Raw genomic sequence first — 21,305 nt, forward strand, 5'->3', positions numbered from 1 at the left:
ACCCTGCAAGGCTCAGGGATCATTCCTGGCAGGTTCGGGGGACCACATGGGACGCGGGGATTTAACCAGGTTGACCATGTGCAAGGCAAGTATCCTACCCACTGTACTGCTTCTACATGCCTACAGAACGCAGCTTCTGGGGAAAAAAGCACGAGAACATCTACAGCAACCTATTTAACAGAAAAAGAAAGCATAATATATAAAACCTTACAAGGAACTCATTTCTGATGTATTTTAAGAGACTATAGCATATCTGCACAGGTGAAAAATGGCTTAAGTGCTTAAGTGATTTTCTGGTAAAATCAGACATTTCCAGAAGGACTGCCAGTAAATTAAGGAGAGAGAAGTTTCACATGGATAAATTTTGCTAAAAGCAAGAAGTGCTGTTTAGTAGAACAGTTTCTAAGGCTAGACAACACTCTGCACCCCCTTCTGTGCTCAGAACCATTATGGGGGGAGGGAGGGGAAACACTGCCAGAAGCACCTGTCACATTATGCCCAAACGTGCTTGTGGAACGATCTGTGACTCTGAGCAGCCGCCACCCACCTCCAGCCCTACCTGACTCATCTTTCTGGCCACAAGATGCCAGACTGAAGCTTACAGAATTGGCACTGAAAGGCTGCCTTTCTGGGGGTGCATGGGTGTCCCTTTCTGCTGAGAAGTGAAACAGCAGCTGTCAAGTCGGGGACAGAAAGGATCACGTGTGAACAAGCCTGGCTTCTCCAGCTCTGCAGACTCCACACGCCAGTGGGAAGCAGGAGTGGCTGGACGGAAACTCTCCAGACCCACTAGCTCGGGGTCCAATCAGCACACCAGCAAGAGGACGGAAGCCTTGCTAGAGGGCTGGAAGGGGATATGGTATTCATGGGTGAGAGAGTCACAGACAAACCATTTATTCCCAGCACCTTCTCAGGCCCGGCTGTGCTGTGCCACTCAGACTGTCTTTGTGCCAGCCCTCATCCCGAAGCAGCAGCATCAGGAAAGAGAGATGAGCCAGGCAAAGGTTAGGTGAACTCTGGAGGAAGGGAATGAGGCCCGACTATGGCCCCATGAACTGGTTTAGAGGGTTTCCCCAGGAAGCACACTGTCCGGTCTGGTCCAAAAACTAACCTTCGATATGAAATACAGTCAGGGTAGGCAAGGCAAGTAAAACAAGCTGGTGTTCTGGAAACAAATCAATTCTAAGGGAGAATCATCTGGGATGCTAGTGATAAGGTGTCAGCAAAATTAACATGGACTAGCTTGTGCCCGTTAATTAACATGTAACTTCAGAAACAGCATTTTAAAAAACCTCCCAAGGACAATCAATTTATTTAAAAAAATGGGAGATTTCCAGAGACTATTCAGTGACAGAGCAGAGACCAAAAACCCTGGTTACAAGTTGAAAACAAAGGAACAAAGGGGGAAAAAAAGAGTGGAAGATCCGAGGAGCAAACAAAAGAGGGTAACAGCCAGACTCTTATTGCCCCTGGGAGCAACTGTCTACCCTGACACCTGCCCCTGGGCCATAAATCTAGGCTCCAACCCCAAACCCAAGTGCTCCTTGGAGTGAAGAGGCCTCCCACCACTAACTCTACATTCCAGCCAAGGAGAGACCTGAAGGGGCTACACTACCACAGCCAGACACACCTTAAACATAGTAGCCCTGACTATGGTTTTCACTCGTAAAATCATAATTATGCATAGTATTAAACATTACAGTAGTAGTCATTATCATATGGAGTAATTCTCTGGGGAAATTACATAGTATATTCATTGGAGTACCGCAGGTATGCAACAGGGAAAACAAACAGGTTTTCTAGTTAAGCTTGGCACTCAACCACCACTCACAATGTTCATTCTACAGAAAAACACATTCAGGTCAGTGAACCCATTTCCAGCCCTCCAAGGCAGGCACATCCATGGACTGGGGACTGCCTGTACTTTCATGCTTGGTTACCATTTTGATGCCAGGCCAGCCCCCAAAGTTCATCGTTCCTGTGAACCGCTTCAAGTAAGATTTAAGGGAACATTCTGGACAGCAATCAACTTGGAGCCTCACAGGCCAGATCCTCCACGACACCTTAGACAGGCTTAGTCACTATGAGATATAAAGCAATAACGACTCTCGCAAGCAGTTTTGTCAGAAACCTATTTTACCGACAAGATTCTGTAGTGAGTTTTCTGACAGCTTATTTACCAACATCTTTCCCAACCTACCCCTTCAATTGGCTTTGGGAGGTTACAGGCAAGCCCCTCAATGCAGAGGCAGCGAAGAAGCAACAGGCAAAGCAGCAGAAGCAGCAAACGCACGAGGCACGCAGGCAGAGAACCCCAATTTGGTTACCAGCCCCAAACACCGACACCACTGCCCTGCTTATACGGAATATGTCCTTAATTTGCTGGTGGTGCTTATGGTAGCCATGGGTTGGAGGTTGGGGGGGAGGGGTGGCAGGGAGCCAGAAACCTGGACTGCACAGCACAGGCAGGTAGGGTCTCCTCAGCTCCCACCCATGGCAGCCACCTGTCCCTGTGCAATGCAACATGACGCATCCTTTACCACCAGAACTCACACTAAAATCGGTGACAGGAAAGTGCTCTGAAAATTATGAAATAAAATGTCTTTTTATTCTAACATTGAGTACATGTGCACAAATGCGCACGCACACTTTCCAGTTCACAAGACAAGCCTGGGGCTGGAGCGATAGCACAGCAGGTAGGGCGTTTGCCTTGCACGTGGCCGACCTGGGTTCGATTCCCAGCATCCCATATGGTCCCCCGAGCACTGCCAGGAGTAACTCAAAAAGCAAAAAAAAAAAAAAAAAAAAAAAGACAAGCCTGCAACAACAAAAATAAGAGAAGCCAAACCACCCCCCCCCAAAAAAATTCTCTTCTTGGCCAGACCAGATGAGCTACTGCGCACCAATGCTTAAAGCTACACTTGCCTGGGCCTGAGACATGTTTTTACGATTGTTTTATTCTTCTCCTTGCCATCCAAGTCCACCACTCATTTTTAAAAATCCTGAACCAAAGTTGAGTTTCGCATATAAAAGAACAGTCTTTGTGGCTGATCCAAGGATTCCACATTAAGAATAAAGTTAAAAACAAAAACAGTGATTCCATTTCAAATGCAAATGCTTCACCTGCCCTGAATTTTTTTGCTGTGAGCTTTTCTGGCAAGATCAAAATCTCAGGAAATGCCAAAGAAATGAAACTGACTTCAGGAAAAGTCTCTAGCTTTATTGACCACACTGAGCCTCCCCCGTGTGGTCAGTTCTTTTCTTTTACCAGACCCCCAAAACCACCACAAAATCACATGGTAACAAGAGCATTGCTCCCTGCATACTGACAACTCTGGCTTTTAATAAATGCCTCCGTTTCCTGTTAGCACTGGTCAGCCCAACGACCACACCTACGAAGTTGGAAGGAGGGAGGCACCCGCACCCGGCATCTCTTGCACATGGCCAGTTCACTGGAACACAAGTGCTCATAAACCACAGGGACAGTGGCCCTCCAGAATGGCACAGTCCTTGCATGGCACAAAAGCAGAGTGGGTGAGGAAGGCAAGGCCCTACCACAGACGACTGAGTTTGCTCATACACCATACACTCACGTGTACATCCATCCGTACAAACACTGAGATGAGGCCCACTGAAAAGAAGGCCAGCTACATGCAAGGGCCTTGGAAGGACATGAAAAAGAAATTATTTTCACTTGGAAGTCTCAGAATTTCTGGGGGATGGGATGGGGGTGGTTGTCAAACAGAAAATTAATAGAATAGAGAAACTCAAATGCGCACTAAATTTATGGTGCTTCAGAAACCTATGGCTTGCTCTGTACGCCATGCCACCCTACTTACTGACCAGTTTCCGATTCAAGAACCTCTACAGAGCACAGCTAGTTTCTTCTATGCAGGAACTATTTCGAGTACTTCTCAAGTGCCAGATGCTCCCTGGGTACACTGAGACTTCAATTACTGGCACAAAAGCAGGCCTGCCCCTTCTAAACCTTGTCAGGTTGCTTGTGGATAGGTAAGTAAACAGGTAGTCACTGAACAAGGGGTATAAATGCAGGATAATCACACAAGGGGCTGTGGAAGGACGGGACAGAGGCACTTCAACTGGGACCTGGGAAAACGAGAACCAGTGAGAACAGCCTCAGTTGAGGAGGCCTAGATGACTGGAAGGAAGCAGAGTGAATGTGGTTCCAGGCTGAGGAAAGAGCATGTGAAGAAGTTTGGGAGAAACAACACTCCTGTTTCAGGACCTAGAAGTGCTTCTTGAGGCTGTGGTGGCAGAATGTGTATGGGCATGCCGGGAGCTCAAGGGCGCCTGTGCCTTCCTCGGCCAAACTGAGCCAGTCCAGGAAGGAGCAGCTGGGGGCAGAAGGGCAGACAGAGATGTCCAAGGAGGGGGCTAGAGCTACCTAGAGAAAACGACCTGGAAAATGGCAGACAAAGGGGCTTCAGAGCGCAGGGTTGGTTAGAAAACACTCAAGATGCACAGAGAAGTTACCTGTGAGAAACGGAGTGACTGACAAAGACGCACCGCGCCCGCAGGAGCTGCAACACAGAAGCTGAGAGTGACGGGGTCAAAAGTTACTTTTTCCAGGCTTGATAGGGTGAAACTTAACTTCCCCAGGTCTAACAGAGGCTGGGGCGTGTCAACAAGGACACCACCATCATCTGCCAGCTTCAAACAAACACTCCCAAACAAGACACAAACCCCCAAAATGAATAAAAACCATTTCTACTGGAGGCAGAGGCTTGGGCACGGTGGGCCGGGGAGTGAGGTGGGGAGGTGGGCCCTGGAGGAAGCCTGAGAAGGTGGACATGGTGCTGGGAGATGGTCAGAGCAGGCTGCACATTACTGAGGGAGTCCCAAGCCCTGAGAACAAGAGGCCCGGGCAGGACCTGGAAAGCCCAAAGGACTAGAGCTAGGCAGCAGGCCTGTCACACTCCCTGGGGCCATGAAGCACAGCACAGCACAGACGCTGAGCACCACCAGGTGTGGCCCCAAAACCAAAACCTAAATAAACACAAAGGAGTACGAACAAGTAAGGGGCAGAGGAGTTCCAGCGCAGACACGCAGACACACAGGCGATATAAGGAAGGGCCCCTCTGGTTCATGAGAGTGAGGTAGGAGCCTGGCGAAGAAGCTTGAGGTCTGAACCAGAAGCTGCAGAATACAGAGCTGAGGTTAAAAATGGGATTTCCAGGGCCAGGGAGAAGGCTCCAAGGGCTGGAGTGCATGTAAGGTGTCGTCATTCCCTGCGTTCCCCCCCCCCCCCCCACCCAGCACCAAGCTAGGGGTAGCAAAAACACTCTATTCCCAGCAGCACTCCAGAATCTGGGTTCAGGAGTACGAGAGCAGGTGAGGAACCAAGTATGCAGAAGCCCAACGAGGACCAGGAGGCCTGGAGAAGCCGGTGCTGAGGAGTCGAATGCAGGAGGCCAAGGCGGAGGGGAAGGCCTGGGTGTCAGGACACAGCAGCCTGAGGGAGGGGAGACAGCAGCCTTGAACAGAGTCAGATAAAAAAAAAAAAAAAAAAGGAAAACAGAAGGATGCTGAGAGGCCCATTTAAAGTGCAACCACTGAGACTGAGAAGGAGTTATTAAGACACTTGCTTTGCATGAGGCCAAACCAGGTTCAATCCCCAGCTCTGAGAAGGGTCCTCTGATAACCATCAGGAGCAATTCAATGGGGGCGGAGGGGGGTCCCCTCCTGGCAATGCTTGGGGACCATACAGTGCCAGGAACCAAACAATCCAGTCCTTTGAGTCATCTCATCCCTCACTTTTCAAATCTACGTAGTTAATAATCTACAATGATTTAAAATCTAATCCTGGACTACTATACATAATTTTCATAGCTGAAGTCAGGACTTGGGAGAGAATTTCACAGCCTGGTATGCAGATGGCTTCTTTATGCCAAGGAAAAATCTAAGTACAGAGTAGAAACAAGCTACAATCAGCAAATCATTATGAATGACTCAAGGTGATAATTTTTGTGTTTAAATTTAAGTAATCATATTAGCCAGGAGGTTCATGAAAGACCGTTCATTCTCATTTATTATAAGGGAAATGACAATGATAGTTATCAACTCATACTAGTGAGGCTGCCTGTTTCAAAATGACTACAAACAACCGTTTTGGAGAGGAGTACAGAAAAGGGGACCTTCATTCACTCTCAAAGGAATGGAAACTGACCTAGCCTCTATGACAAAGTTAGATTTCTCAAAATATTTCGAGCTATCATGTGATCTAGCAATTCTATTCCTATGTCCATCTACTTGTAGAATACAATACTAATCTGAAACCACATTCACACACTTCGATTCAGCACTTTTTACAAGAGCCAAGGTCTGGTAACAACCTAAGTGCTTTGAAACAGAGATTACAGATGGGGTTGAGACACATAACACACAATGAAACACAATTCAACCATAAGGAAAGGTGAAATCTTGCTTTTGTAACAACATAGATGAAACTGGAGGGGGTCACCTCAGTGAAATAAATCAGAAGAAAGATGTATGTTCAATAATCTCACTCATCTGTGGGACAGAGATGCCAAGCACAGGAATACACGTGTCCAATGAAAACAAACCCTTGGACTCTGCAGAACTCAGGTGACCTCTTGGGTTGACTGAGATGGGGACCCATGGCTGGGAGAAGGCTAGGAACTTTGGTGGTATGGTCTGGTAACATAACATCTTCAAGAGGTGGGAAACCTTATCCGTAAGACATAGGTTTTGTAAACCTAAATTATCTCTACAAGAAAAAAAAATGAAGTAACAATGAAGTCTCAGAATGTATAATCTCTAAAATGTTACAATGTCTAAAAGAGACTACCTACGGGTCATTGAAAAGTTGTGAGACTTATCATAAACTTGTCCTTTTACAAGGTACTTGACTTGAAAGAATCATTCTCACAAAGCCATCTGTGTGCTAACATGCAGACCACATAATGTGGTCAGGCAGCCAACATCATTAAAAATATCCTTTAAAACTTGCCATGAATAAATGAGCCCATTCTCCTCCCAGCATCAGCTGCAAATCAGGGGGCTAGCTGCTTATTTTCAATTTACTCGTAGTGAGTCAGGCTTCCATGGAAAGATTATTTTCGAAACTCTTTATGTTACATATTAAAATGCACCTAATGCTCTTTGTACAGATGGACCTAGTAAGAGAAAACTATTGACAGAGACACAACCAAGTCAACCTGCCTCAAGAGTGACGCGCTGTGGCAGGGGCCCCACAGGGGGTGCACCCTTGGCCACACTGAGTCTGGTGAGAAGCAGGCCAGGAAGGGCAAGGAGCAGCAAGCCCCAGATCAGGGCTCTGGACAGCCTCTCGTGCCCACTGCTGGTCGCAGCAAAGACAAGCTTTATGCGACAAGTGCCCTGCTTGGCTCTTCTGGGCCCAGCCCTAAGGAGCTACTCTTCTTACAGGCTCCTATCACTCCAACCTGGGACTGTCTCAACTCAACCTTGCTGGCTAGTGGTGGTCTTCAACCTCTAGTCTGTGGACAGGTGCTGGCCCACAGGAATTGCAAAGTTAAAAATCAGCGGCCTACCACCGTGGTTATTAATTGCTGGTCCATGAACTGGCCAGTCCACAGGTATCAAAAGGTTTGTGAACACTGGCTAGGCTCTTAGATTTCCTAGAGAAAATAGCCAAGCTGGTGTGGTCCACTGAATAGAGCCTGACACTCCTAGAAGAGTTATTCGGTATTGCCTGAAGGGATGAAGTTGGGCCTGCAAGAGACTGAGATTTACAACACAACAGATGAAGGAGGATGATAAGCTCCATGGAGAAACTGGTCTCCAGTTACTGATTTTCAGTATTAAGTGATAATTCCATCCTGTCACATTAGTCACTGAGCTGGCTTTGTGCTTTTGGGATTCAGCCTTGGGGGACTTAGGGAGCGGGTAAAAAAGTATAGAACAAAGACCTTGACTGTTTGACATAATGACAAAGAATCTTCCCTTATCTACTGCTTGTTCTTATTTGTCCTATACAATCTGCCTCTATAAAATAACAAATGTTTGGGAGTAACAGCTCAAAGGATTGCATGCAGGAAGGCCTGGGTTTGATCCTTGGCATCACATGGTTCCCCCCCAGTATCACAACCTGAGTCACCCTCAAGGGTCAGGAGTAGCCCCTGAGCAACCACTGGGGAGAGCCCCCAAAGAACCAAAACCAAAACACCAGATGTTCAAGAAGGATCAATATGAACTTGTGTTACCAGACAGGGGGGCAGACCGGAAGCAGCACGTATTCCCTTCAGCCTCTATGGTTTATCTGAATCATGGCTATCATTTATTTCCTCTCTTTAGTAGAGAAACCATCAAATCATGAGCTCAGCCACATGACAAATGGTATCATTCTAGCTAACCACGGCACAGAGCAAGTCATTCAAAACAACGCCTCTTGGATGTGTCAGCACAAGTATCTTTGAGGAAGTCATTCTTTTAAAATCAATTCCCAGAGGCACCCAATAGAATTTCCAAGTTGGCCATTAAAAATAGTTCATGGAAATAACTGGACACGGGACAAAGCACAATAACTCTCAGTGGCTTATGGTGGAAAAACACAGTGATAGTGTCACTGCAGATGAGAAGGGAATGAACAGGGAAGGGCAGGGAGGAAAGCAGCAGCTGGAGAAAGACAGTAACTTTATCCAGGATTAGAAAGTCTGGGGCCTGCCCTCAGGTATTTTTATACTAGCCACCAAATCCCGATCTTCCTTTGGCTGCTTTGATTTTATGCAATGAAATGACACCGGCTAAATCTTTTTTTTTTTTTTTTTTTTTGCGTTTTGGGTCACACCTGATGATGCACATACACAGGGGTTACTCCTGGCTCTGCACTCAGGAATTACCCCTGGTGGTGCTCAGGTGACCATCTGGGATGCTGGGAATCGAACCTGGGTCGGCTGCGTGCAAGAGCCCTACCCACTGTGCTATTGCTCCAGCCCCAGCCAAGTAGGTTTTTTAAACCACCTTAATTCTGGGCAGGAGCAATAGCACAGTGGGAAGGGCTCCTGTCTTGCAGGTGGTCAACCCAGGTTTGATCCCGAGCACTCCATAAGGTCCCCTGAGCCCATCAGGAGTGATTTCCAAGTGCAGAGGAAAGAGTATATACTTAGAACTGCCAGGTGTGGCCCCCGCCACCCACAACCCCCATATCCACATTAATTCTAACAGTCATACCAAACTCCAAGAAACAAACACAGCTTAAAACAGGGGACACTTCAGGGGACCAGGAACAGCTGGCCCAGTATGAAGTATGTGTGTCCAGCCAACAAGAATGGTGCCCTCAGCTCAGACTGCAGTGGTGGGCACCAACCGCAGGACCTTCAGAGCTCTCAAAAAGAGGCAGAAGCCTAGACTGGTGTGTGACCTTATGATTTATAAACAATGGCAAAAGTTAAACTCATCATTTTTAAAATACTGTGAGGACCAAGAGAAATCTGCCTGTGGGTGACCAGTGTATGACATCTAGGTGAGAGGTTAGAAAACTGGGCAAAGGTCAAACTCTACAACAAACCCTCTTTGTCCTGACCATCGGAGCTCGCTAGCCTGAGTCCCCTGCAGCTGGGAAGCTGTCCTCCATCGGACAAAGGGCACGAGACTCAACTCAGGCTGGGAAGTGCACCAAGGTTGAACACATAACTGTCCTGGCCCATTTCCTGCTATTAAAGACCAATTTATGGGGCCATAATAAATGCCATGGCAGGTAAAGCACTCTGCACAGTGCCCAGGGCACAGAACAATTCAATCACTGCGCATCACCAATGGATTAAATAGTGAAAGGGGGAGCACAGGGAGAAGGATCACGCAGCATCACACTCACTCGAATGGGAGATTTCAGTCCAATTACATAACATAATAGGGGCCAGAGCGATACAATAGAGGATAGGGCGTTTGCCTTGCACGCACCTGACCCGGGAAAACCGGATTCCATCCCTGGCATTAAGGAGTGATCCACAAGTGCAGAGCCTGAGCACTACCGACCAAAATAATGACAACAACAAAATGTCACAAAGCACAGTGATCTTCGTTAGATAGGAGAGGAATGGCAAAGGCAACGGTATCCGTGCTTTTTCCAAATTATCAGAGTTATGCCCTCACTGGATGGTTCAGTTTTCAGAGCACGGTAATATATGTAGTTTTAACTGGAGCTAATACAAAATTTTTAAAGCGCTGGCCAACTTGCATAGAAGAGGGATTCCAGAAAACACTCACTGTCCTCCCGTTGTTCAACAATTTTCTCGAGTGGGCCCAGTAACATCTCCATCGTGAGACTTGTTGTTACTGTGTTTGGCATATTGAATACGTCACGGGTAGCTTGCCAGACTCTGCCATGTGGGCAAGATACTCTTAGTAGCTTGCCGGCTTTCCAAGAGGGGCAGAGGAATTGAACCTGGCTCAGCCGGGCTGGCTGCGCGCAAGGCAAACACCCTGCCACTGTGCTATCACTCCTTCAAGGCGGGGAAAATGTGCCAGAGAGAGCACTCAACAGCTTCTTGGGGCCAGAGAGATAGTACAGTGGATAGGATGTTTGCCTTTCATGCAGCCAATCCAGGTTCAATCCTCAGCATCCCATATGGTTCCCTGAGCACAGTCAGGGATAATTCCTGAGTGCAGAAAAAGAAGTAAACCCTGAGCATTGCTGGATGTGACACAAAAAGGAAAAAGAAAAAAGAAAAAGAAAGAAAACACAAGGTTCCCAAATCCAGTCTGAGTTGGCCCTGAGCCTGACTTTCCCAGAAAAGTTGCTCCACTCTGGCTCCCTGTGGTGACTGACCGGTAGCTGGAGCTGGTGAGACTCACACTATACCACCGGCTCCGGGTCTGATCACACCAGACAGATCCTTCGAGACCCAACAATTCAGGGCAGACTGAGAACCCCAATCCCATTTGTAGAGTCCCCTTTACCATGACTTCATGAGCCCCTGGTAGGAAACCATGTGCACCAGGCTGGCGAGGGCAGCAGGGAAGCTTGGGGGAACATTTTGAAACCAAACAGTTGTGTGGACGCTATCCAGAAGTGGATACAGAGAAGGCCCAGCCCTCAGAAGCGAAATACTCAGGTTTCCTATTCAATTCCTCGCTTCAAAACCATCTCTGGATGCAATGGTTTAACAAATATTTTAAAAAAAAAAATTAAATCAGGGTCAGGCAGAATCTTAAAAAAAAAAATCTCTGGTATCAGCTCTGCCCTTTGAGACCCTAGTTTTGGGGCAGGAATTCCAGATCTGTATGATATAAGCTAATTTACTTTGTAGATAAGTAAAGGAATTACTTTCCTTCCCCAAGTAAGGAATCAATGATTTTATTATTTTGGGCCAGGGGTGCTCATGGCTTACTCTTGGCTTTGTGTGCAGGAATTTCTCCTGGAGGGGCTCAGGGGACATATCTGGTGCTGAAAATGGGATGCAGGTCAGTTGTGTACAAGCTGCTATATGACTGCTCCAGTCGGGATCAATGATTTTAGAAAAATGTTTCGATTCAAACTGTCCAACTAAGTAAATTGTTTTTGAAATACAGCCAAAAGTAGAATATAGGTTGTGTCCTACATTCAAAATATGGCTTTCTAGAAAGCATGTCTTAATGTCAAAGGATAGAAAGCCAGCTGTGAACAGGCGACTAAAATTAGCTCAAACCAAATAACACACTTCTTATTTCCTTATAACTGACCTACAAAAATCAAACATTAGAGACATCTACAAAACTAAAGGTGATGCCAACTAAATCCTTTAACTTCTGCGGGATTCTTCCCTACTTCCAAAATGTGACTGGCACATAAACAGCCGGCCCTTACCTCAAAAAGGCATTTTGTTCATTTGAAGACATATACAAGAGAAACCGTAGCACCAGCTTTGGCTGGTGAATAAAACAGCATGTACCACGCAGTTCTAAAGTGGTTAGAATGGTAACCACCTCCTCAAACTAAAGCTAGGAAATGTTAGCCCATGGGACCACACCCATCCCCAGCTGGGCTCACGAAGTGTGGAGAGACAGAGCAGATGCCTGCTCATGCAAGCCTTGGGGTCATTCATTTCCTACTTTCAAAAGCAACTTCTAACAACAAGGTCTGTTGAGAAATGCCAGCATTTGTAACACCAAGTAAAAGAACAAGATGTCAAAGGAAGTTTAGTTGACACAGGCATTCATGAGAAAGAAAACTAGGTTTGTTAAACTTCCAGTGACTTTACAGTGATTTGCCCTCTGCAGAACTAGGTCTTGATATGTTTTCTAGAGAAAATTAAGGGTGAAAGGATGAGAACCAGTGGTGAAATAAAGGGAAGTATAGAACCTACGGATGCATAAGTGATTTTTACCAGACTAGCTGGTAGAAAAATGAGAGCAAGTCCACCTGGGTTCTAGGGAGAACAGAAAAACCACCCTGACACACACACCCTGAGGGTACAGGAGGAAATCTGTGGGGAGCCATGAAATACCGCAGTACTTCCAAATGGTACCAGGATCGAAAACCAAGGGGCCGTCAAGATCACACTTCACGGGATGATTCTTAAGGAATGAACAAGGGGTGCCATGTGGGGTTCCAGTTCTCAGCTGGTCTACAGGGACTGCTCCAAAAATGTGACATCGTATCTGGAAACCCAGGTGGCATCATTCTGCTTCACCCCTTCACCCCAAGAGACTCTAGCAATGGGTGGTGTCCAGGTGGTACTGGCCATGCCCCTCATTCCTCTACATGTTGCAAACATGTAGTAGTTCAATTCAGGTAAAAATGAACAGTAACACCATAATGAAGCAAAACACCTCCCTGTACCCCTGCAATGCCCGGGGAATACTCTCTTAGCGGGCAAAAGGAAGTCACCCCAACATTTTTGACTGTAAGGACCCTGTAGAAGCACAAGCACCACTGTGTCTCAATAATGAACATGTCATCAAAAAAAGGAGAAAAGCAGCAGTGACCAGCATCGAACCAGCAGGAGAATCACAAGCTGAGTGTATCACTCTCAATGCTCATTCTGGAGCGAAGTCACAGTCAAAAGTGCTTTCACCTGCAGAGCTGGTACCCCATCTTCCTAAGTGAATGCCAATCTCAGACTACCTGCTATTCACTTTACTGTAAGCAGTTCACAGAAGTATAATCCTCTCAGTAACCTATGCTCATCAGAGTGAAAAGTTATGAAGCTATTTGCTGGAACCTAGTGTGGCAATTTTGAAGTAAGATTCTCTAAAAGGAAGAGATGTGCCAAGAACAGAGCCAGGAAGAAAGAAAAAAGGGGGGGAGGGAGAGGGATGTTTCAAAATTGAGCAACAAAGATACAGGCAAGTTTTCCTTCTCTAATCGCTCACTAATGCACTTAAGACACAATTTTGGAAACCTCGTTTTGCTAAGCTCATCTTATCTTTGCAAGAGGTGTCGCTCAACCACAAAAGCCACAAAAACAGAAGACGCTTCTCCTTCTTCTGTAGGGGGGAACCTCCAACAAGCAGAAGAGAAGCAGCCCAGGACATGAGCCCACCAGGGCCGACCCCAGAGCCAGGGCTGCGGACTTCCTGAGCACAGTACTAGCTTATGAACAGACCTGAATATGGTTATTCTCCAGAGAACGCACAGATCTTAGGTGTCACTTAACGTCTAAGCCCTGGGTCCTTCAGGAGTGTCTAAAGTGAATTAATTTCTTAAAGCACCCAAAGGTGCTTCTAGGCAACATTCCAGGGGTCCCATACAATTTGAGGGCCTTGATAGAATCATTAGCAATCAGGCTGCAAACTAAATCCTATCATGATCACCTTTTGAAATAAAAAATCACGCAAGCATTATTTTCGCTGTTATGTGACCTGTAATATAACCCAAAGATCAAGTGATCAGAGAAGCTAGATTTTTCTTCAACTATTGATTTGGGAGGGGAAAATGCCTTTCATGTGACGTCAGTCTTGTTTCTAGCTTTCAGACAAACTTCAGGCTGATGCCATGACTGCAGGCAGCTGCTTTTTCACAAGGGGGGGGCGGGGAGGCAGGACCACAGAGGAAGGCCACCTCCACACAAAGTCCAGCATTCTCTGTAAGATGCTGGAGACTTGGGTACTTTCCTATCCAAGAGGGCAGAAGTGTAAAGGGTCACAGCATTCAAATGAAGATTGGGCCAGCCTAGGTCCCTTTCTAAAATTACAACATAAAGGCCAGCTACTCTGCATGTACCTTGCTTTGGCTGAATCATTCGTAAATTCTCAAGAATCAGTTCCTCTATCTTTTACAGGAAAAACCACCCAATCTCTACTGAGCAAAAACCAAGTGTCACTCAGGCAACTTGAAAGCTGCTTCCTTCTCCCACATCACCAACCCCACTTACTGAAAAGGTAGTTCCTCTCAGTGCAAAGAGAGTGACCCTTTAACTCTACCCACCAAATGCCTCATTTTACCCACCAACACCCACACCCCTTGGAAAACTGGTTGACGATGCCATATTTGCAAGGATCTGTTTAGGAACGTGAACTTCTATGGTGAGGACACTCAAGACTTTTATTACTGACCTGAACTTAGTGATCACTTAATCTGGGATTGTTTTTATCATGGCCCACCAAAAACGGAAAGGGTCTTGTTCTGTTGCCAGTGGCCACACCAAGGCTAGAGGAAATGCCAGGTGAAGATATTCTCCTCGTCTGTGGGTGGTCTGTTCAAAACCGCAAGAGACTCATCTTTACCCTTGCACTTAGAAAAGAACCTCAGCCTTTGTATTTGACAAATCCATGGCATGCCAAGCCCTTCTAGAAGAAGGTATGTAAGAACCAGGATGATAGAGTAATACAATAATTTTGTTTGATTTTGGCTTTTTGGGTCACACCCCCTGATACTCAGGGATTACTCCTGGCTTTGCACTCAGGAATCATTCCTGATGGTGCTCGGGGGACCATATGGCCGCATGCAAGTCAAACATTCTACATGCTGTATTACTGTTCCAGCCCCAATTCAACAATTCTTAACAGGTAGATCACAGCCCACAAGTTTCCTATTAAGATCACCCCAGCCAAGGACAAATTTGTTGGTAATACAGTTCCCAAAAAGGTTTAATGGTTTCCACTGGGTTTAAGAATTTAAACCTGAGACCAGAGAGATAGTAACACTGTAGCACTGTCCTCCCGTTGTTCACTGATTTGCTAGAGCGGGCACCATTGTGAGACTTGTTGTTACTGTTTTTGGCATATCGAATATGCTACTGGAGCTTGCCAGGCTCTGCCGTGCAGGCAGAATACTCTCTGTAGCTTGCCGGGCTCTCCGAGAGGGATGGAAGAATTGAACCCAGGTCAGCCGTGTGCAAGGCAAACACCCGACCCGATGTGCTATCGCTCCAGCCCAGGAGAGATAGTACGGGAGGCAAAATGCTCACCTTGCATGCAACTACTCAGGATTCAAACCCCAGCACCATATATGGTCCCACTAGCCTTGTCAGGAGTGATCCCTGAGCACAGAGCCAGGAGTAACCCCCGAGCACTGCCAGGCATAGCCCCAAACCAAAACAAAACAACAACAAAACAACAAAAAGAATCCAAGCCTTTCTTTCAAGCCACCACACTGGACAATACTAAAAAAAATTTCCTCGTGATCAGAACTAAAATTGTGGGGGCTTCCTCCAAGAGAGCTCTCTGCTACTCATACTCATTTGTGCTGTTCTGTTTCTATCATTCCTCCCTGCTAAAATGATAACTGGGGACTATGTCTAAGGCACATGGTATCATCAGAACCTAGCTAGTGTGGACAAGCAATTCAATTCCTGTCTTTTTGTTCATGTGTATGTGTGAAGCAAAACAATTTTAAATGAAACTTATTTAGAAGGATGTGCAGAAAATAAAGGAGAAGTGCAATGAGAGTGAGCAGGGCTTCTCCAGAGCAGAAAAGAGCAAGCAAAGACGAGGAGGATCATCAGGCTTGAAGAGCAAGCCTCCAGCCCAGTCTTAATCTCAGGCACTCAGTCTCGTCCCAGGAGCAGAGCACCACTCAGAGGGAGAGGTAGTGTGTGTGGCTGACCTCCAGAGAGGACAATTGCAGGGCTTCCAGGAGACATGCATGGTGGTGCACAGGCACAGAGGGGAAAGAAAACTCCACGGCGAAAGGCACATGTCTGGGTCGAGGGAGCAGAAAAGATCTGAGCAAAGCACTGGTGCTAGGGATGAAAGAGAAGGACATGTCTGGACTATGACACCTCTCCCAGAGTGGCTGGAACCAAAGGGACACAGGAGACAACGGCTGGAACCCGGCTGCCGTGCTAAGGAGGCTGGACCCGCCAATACCAAGAAAGCACGAGAAGGCAGCGAGGAGTCACCGGCTCAGGTCTGCATTCAACAATATTACTCCTGCGATAACATGAAGGATATACACGTTCGGAGGCAGGTAGAGAAACTACTGAGGAACCATGTCCCATATAACTGGTTCATTCATTTTCTTTTTTGCTTTTTTTGGGGTCACATGTGGCGATGCACAGGGGTTACTCCTGGCTCTGCACTCAGGAGTTACTCCTGGCGGTGCTCAGGGACCATATGGGATGCTGGGAATTGAACCCGGGTCCGCTGTGTGCAAGGCAAACGCCCTACTCGCTGTGCTATCTCTCCAGTCCCTGGTTCATTCATTTTCTAGCGTGCAACTAAAACCAAGAGCAACATTACAGGCAAAATTGAAGAACTGGGGCTCTGAAGTGGGCTCTGATGATATCCATTAGTGACACGAGGTGGAGGCAAACCAGAGCAACTTCTCAAATTCCTACCACTGTGGATACTCAGAAGTGTTCTTTGCAAAGAGACTGGTGCCACATTTCTCAGTCTCAGAAACAAGGGCCCAGCCGATTTCCCATTCATTGTCATTAAGGGGGGATAGGAGAAAGAAAGAGGCCCCTGCCCATTTGTCAGGACTAATTGGTAACCCAATTAATTTACATATTAATTTACATAGACTCTGAGGGGAGGCAAGTCAGACTGTGCAAAATGTGCTCAGAAAGGCCTCGAGAAAGTACCTGCAATTCAAAGCACAACTCGGTCTCAAACTGCCAAATAAAGATCCTGTCATCCAAAAGGACAGCTTCCGGTCATCATGAAGAACAGCTCAAAAATTAGGGGAAAAGCAAAAGGAAGAGAAAGAAATTGGTACTTTAGCAGAAAATTTCTGATTCATTGCAATCAAGATGATCATCAGGACACACTAATTTCATTATTCAATATCGGTTACTGTGATCAATTTTGGGGGGTGAGAGGGGGAACATTGTTACTAAAAAGAAAAGGGCAAGACAGAGGCCATAAAGCCCATCTGATAAGGTTTTATTTACATCTAAAAGTCCCAAAGCATTCCTATAAATATGCCAGGGATGTCAAACAAACACCAATGGCAAAAATTCCTCCTCATGGGGTTGCTGAGGAACTTTCAAGAACTGAGTCCCTGCTTTGCATCCAGGAGGTCCCCAGTTCAATTCCCTTCTCCCCCAAGCCCGAACACCTTCTGGGAGTTCCCCATCCCAGCACCTCCTGGTGTAACCCAAAACTATCTTCCTGCCACTACTTCTACTTGTGCTCCCAGGTAATTTGAGTACAAACAATTACAAGTCTTTAAACCATTTCCAAAGTGGTGACCAGACACCTAAATTTAGTTCCTTTGAACCAAGGCTAAAGAAGAACACCCCAACAGACTGGGTGCACTCAGGATGACCCGAACTTCCCAATCTCTCTATGCCATTTCCCATTTTCGCCACCCACCCCCACCCCAATAATCTGAGTCACAGTGTATAGGTCTGGATTCTGCTACTCAAAATGCAGAGGATGATACTGGACGAAAATAATAGGGAAACGTTCATTTTCTCCTTCCTGAGCTCCAACAGCATAAGCAGTATATGGTAGTGAGAGATTTTAGTGAACTACAGTGAACATGGCTTGTAACCATATCAGGCATCAGATCGTATTTCATCATGAAAGCAGCTATAAAAACAAATGTCAATTTGGAAGAGTGGTTCATTTCACAAAGCCTGCCTCGAACATGGAATAAATCTTGCCTTCAACTCACAAGCCAGTGTTGCAATCTCTTGATCTGAAACAACCAAGCCATCCACACTGACACATATTGAAATGTCAGAGAAATCAAAAGAACTTAAGAGTCAGAGACACAGCAAAAGATCAAACCCCAATCCTGATGGAGGGTACGTGCCAATTACTCTCCCTCATTCAGGCCCACTAACTCTTCTTCCGTTCTAGCTCCAAAAACCAATTCTTCTGTGCTTTGTTCCCTCTCCCTCCCCTTCGGAACAGTCAGGAATTAATTCCAAACTCCAGACTAAGTATTTCTTACTTCTCAAACCAGACAGCACAACTGTTTAAACGACAGAAAACACTTTTTAAAGTCATCTGTCTCTATCACCTAAAGCAGACGTTGTATAGTCCTGAATGGTTCGGGGGGATTTGCTTTGCACATGGCCAACCCAGGTTCTAGCCCAGGCATCCTCTACGGTCCTCCAGCACTGTCAAGACTGATCCCTGAGCGCAGAGTCAGGGATAAACCCCTGAGCACCACTGGGTATGGCCAAAAACCAAAGAGGGGGAAAAATGTTTTTTGATATCCGTGCTGTTTATTAATATCAATCCTTAAAAACACTATCACTTGAGCTGGCAGAATCTTTGGCTGATACTTTTCTTTAAGGGACCACACTCCTCAGCACTCAAAAGTCTACTTCTTTTCCCAACTGTTCCCTAGCTTGTGCATCTGTCTGTTCCTGTTAGAAGTCAGTACAGTAAGAAATAACTGCACTACCATGTTACACATTTTAAACAAAAATTGTACATTATTTTTGTAATCACAGTATTCATCACAAGATGACTTTGTGTAAAGTACTCACTTCTTGTGACATGCTATAAAGGATTAGCTTTTTTGAGGTTCATTTCCTACCCACTATAAACAAACACATTTCTGTGAATTCTTGAAAAACAGTGGTTTTGGTAAACTGACACACTGTGGAAAATTGGCCACATTACACTCAAGTCATTCAAACTCCGGTGTTTTTTTTCAATGCCTCAGTTGACTAATACAAAGCCACTTTATAAACTTAAAAGAAAAAGTGCTTCTGATTTCAATGTTAGGAAAGAAAACTACCGGTAAGGTGCACATAAGAAAGTCCCGGGGCACAATTCTCTTGAGCTCTAAAGCAATCACCTCCAAAAATGTGGAAATCCACTCACACTGCGTGCAGCCATCTGGCCTAATTCTTGGGAGTCAATCACACTCCCAAGACCCAAAGAACCAAAGAAGGAGGAAGAAAAAAAAAAGGGGGGGGGGGTACAAACGAGCTCCCTGTGGGTGACAGCTGACTACATTTTCCCTGCGCTGGGCTCACTCGGGGACACTTCTGGTCTAAATCAGAAAGAAAAATCAAATTCAACCAAGAACTGTGAACGAATGAATGTCGTCGCCAGCTCCGCTCCCTTAGGAAAAGGCGCTCCCTCCCGGGGGGCCGCCCCTGCTGGGATCCCCGGGCTGCAGCGTGAGCGCGACCAGCCTCAGGATGGGCTCCGGGTCACCCCTGGGGTCCCTCGGCCGAGGCGGAGGCGGAGGCACCGGTGACAGAAGGCGGACAGAAAGCTGCCAGGGTGCGATCACCGGCCACACCGCCAGGCACTGCGGCCCCGGGGATCGAAGCCCCCCAGCCAGCCGGGGAAGCCCCCAGCACCCGGGCCGGCCCGCCGAGAGGCTTTTGTTAGTCAAGCATCTACCAAAGAGCTGCCGAGGCTCTTTGCAAGGGGGGGCTCAGAACAGACCTTGAACGCCACCAGCTGCGGGACTCAGGGGGCGCCTCGGAGGAGCCCCCTCCACCCGGGTGCGGCTGCGGCCAGCCGATGCCCGCAAACCCGCGCGGACACTGCCCCGGGGAGCGCGCGTCCGTCCGTCCTCCCCGGGTGGGCAACCCCGGGGGTCGCGCTCACGCTGCAGCTGGGGGTCCCGAGCGCTCAGGCACCAGGGCCAGGCGAAGGGCGATGCCGGCTGGGGGTCGCACCGCGGTCCTCGGCCCCCTCACACCGCGGGAGCCCACCCACCCGCCCACCCACGCGAGCCCGGGGCGCCCCGCAGGGACCGGGCGGGGGTGGGGTCCGGTCCGGTCCAGTCCGGACGCCACGACCCCCCCCCACCCCCACCCCCACCGTGGCCCCAAGCGGCGCCGACGCGGGGCCGTTCAATGAATGAACAGGAAGGGGGACGGGGACTGTCACGCTCGCGCGACGGCGGGGAGAGGAAGCGTCGTCGCAAGCGGGGGTGGGGGTGGGGGTGGGGGGCGACCCTTTCCTCCTGGGAGACAAAGGGAGCCTCCGCGCTGCCTGGGGTGGTCCTCGAGGAAAGGAAGCGGCGACCCCCGGGGACAAAGGGAGGCGAGGCCGGCCGGTGGGGGTGGGGGGCGGGCGCGCGGGGTGCGAGGCCCACCCGCCGGACAAAGGCGTTGCGCCGGGGAAGGGGCGGGCGGCCCCGGGTGCAGGCCCGAGGTGCGCGACGCGCCCCCTGAGGCACGGCCGGGCCGGGCTGAGGAGACGCGACGCGCCCCTGAGGCACGGCTGATCCGGCTCTGAGGAGACGCTGCGCGCCCCTGAGGCACGGCCCGGACCGGCTGAGGAGAAGCTGCGCGCCTGAAGCACGGCGGGTCCAGCTCTGAGGAGACAGACAGAACGCGCCCCTGAGGCACGGCCGGGCCCCGCTCTGAGGAGACGCTGAGCGCCCCTGAGGCACGGCCCGGCCCGCTCTGAGGAGACGCTGAGCGCCCTGAGGCACGGCCGGGCCCGGCTGAGGAGACGCTGAGCGCCCCTGAGGCACGGCCGGGCCCCGCTCTGAGGAGACGCTGCGCGCCCCCGCGGCCCGGCCCGGCCCGGCTCTGAGGAGACGCGACGCGCGGCCTAAGCCGACGGCCCCGACGCGCTCCGGGGCGCTCCCGCACCTGGTAAATGGCCGCCCAGCTCCCGGCCCGGTCGATCTGCTCGAACTCCTTCTCCATCTCCATGGCGGCGAGCTCGGCCCGGCTGCTGCGCCCCCCTCCGCGGCGCCCCCCGGCAGTGCCGCGCGGCTGCCGCCCTAGGCCGCGTCGAGACGAGCGCTCGGCCCCGAGACCCGCCGCCGCCAGCCGAACCCGCGCGCCGCTACCGCCGCCCGAGCAGCCGTTGCTTCTTCATGTCAAGCCGGCAGCCGGAAATACGCACCGCTCCGCGGCGGGCTCCGCCCCCCACGCCGCGACGGCCAATCAGCGCCCGAGCGGCCTCCGCGGGCACTTCCGCGGGGCGGGGCCGCAGGGAGGCGGGGCGGGAAGCGGACGCAGCCCCGCGAGAGCTGGGACCGC

The 21,305-nt window shown here is 48.8% G+C and overlaps 1 protein-coding gene across 2 annotated transcripts in view; it reads right to left on the minus strand.

Moving 5' to 3' along the window:
- PTPN1 (protein tyrosine phosphatase non-receptor type 1) overlaps positions 1–21,024 on the minus strand; it is a 56,738-nt gene extending 35,714 nt beyond the window's left edge. The window contains exon 1 of one of the 2 annotated variants that reach the window (XM_056106940.1): positions 20,910–21,024. In XM_056106940.1, the coding sequence (XP_055962915.1) occupies positions 20,910–20,972 (63 nt within the window). In that variant the 5' untranslated portion in view covers positions 20,973–21,024. The remainder of the gene's footprint in view (positions 1–20,909) is intronic. The other variant, XM_056106941.1, reaches the window with a different exon arrangement.
- Positions 21,025–21,305: the final 281 nt, after the last annotated feature.

The sequence above is a fragment of the Sorex fumeus genome, unplaced genomic scaffold (genome assembly GCF_029834395.1).
Source record: "Sorex fumeus unplaced genomic scaffold, SorFum_2.1 ptg000150l, whole genome shotgun sequence".
NCBI classification, from domain to species: Eukaryota; Metazoa; Chordata; class Mammalia; order Eulipotyphla; family Soricidae; genus Sorex; species Sorex fumeus.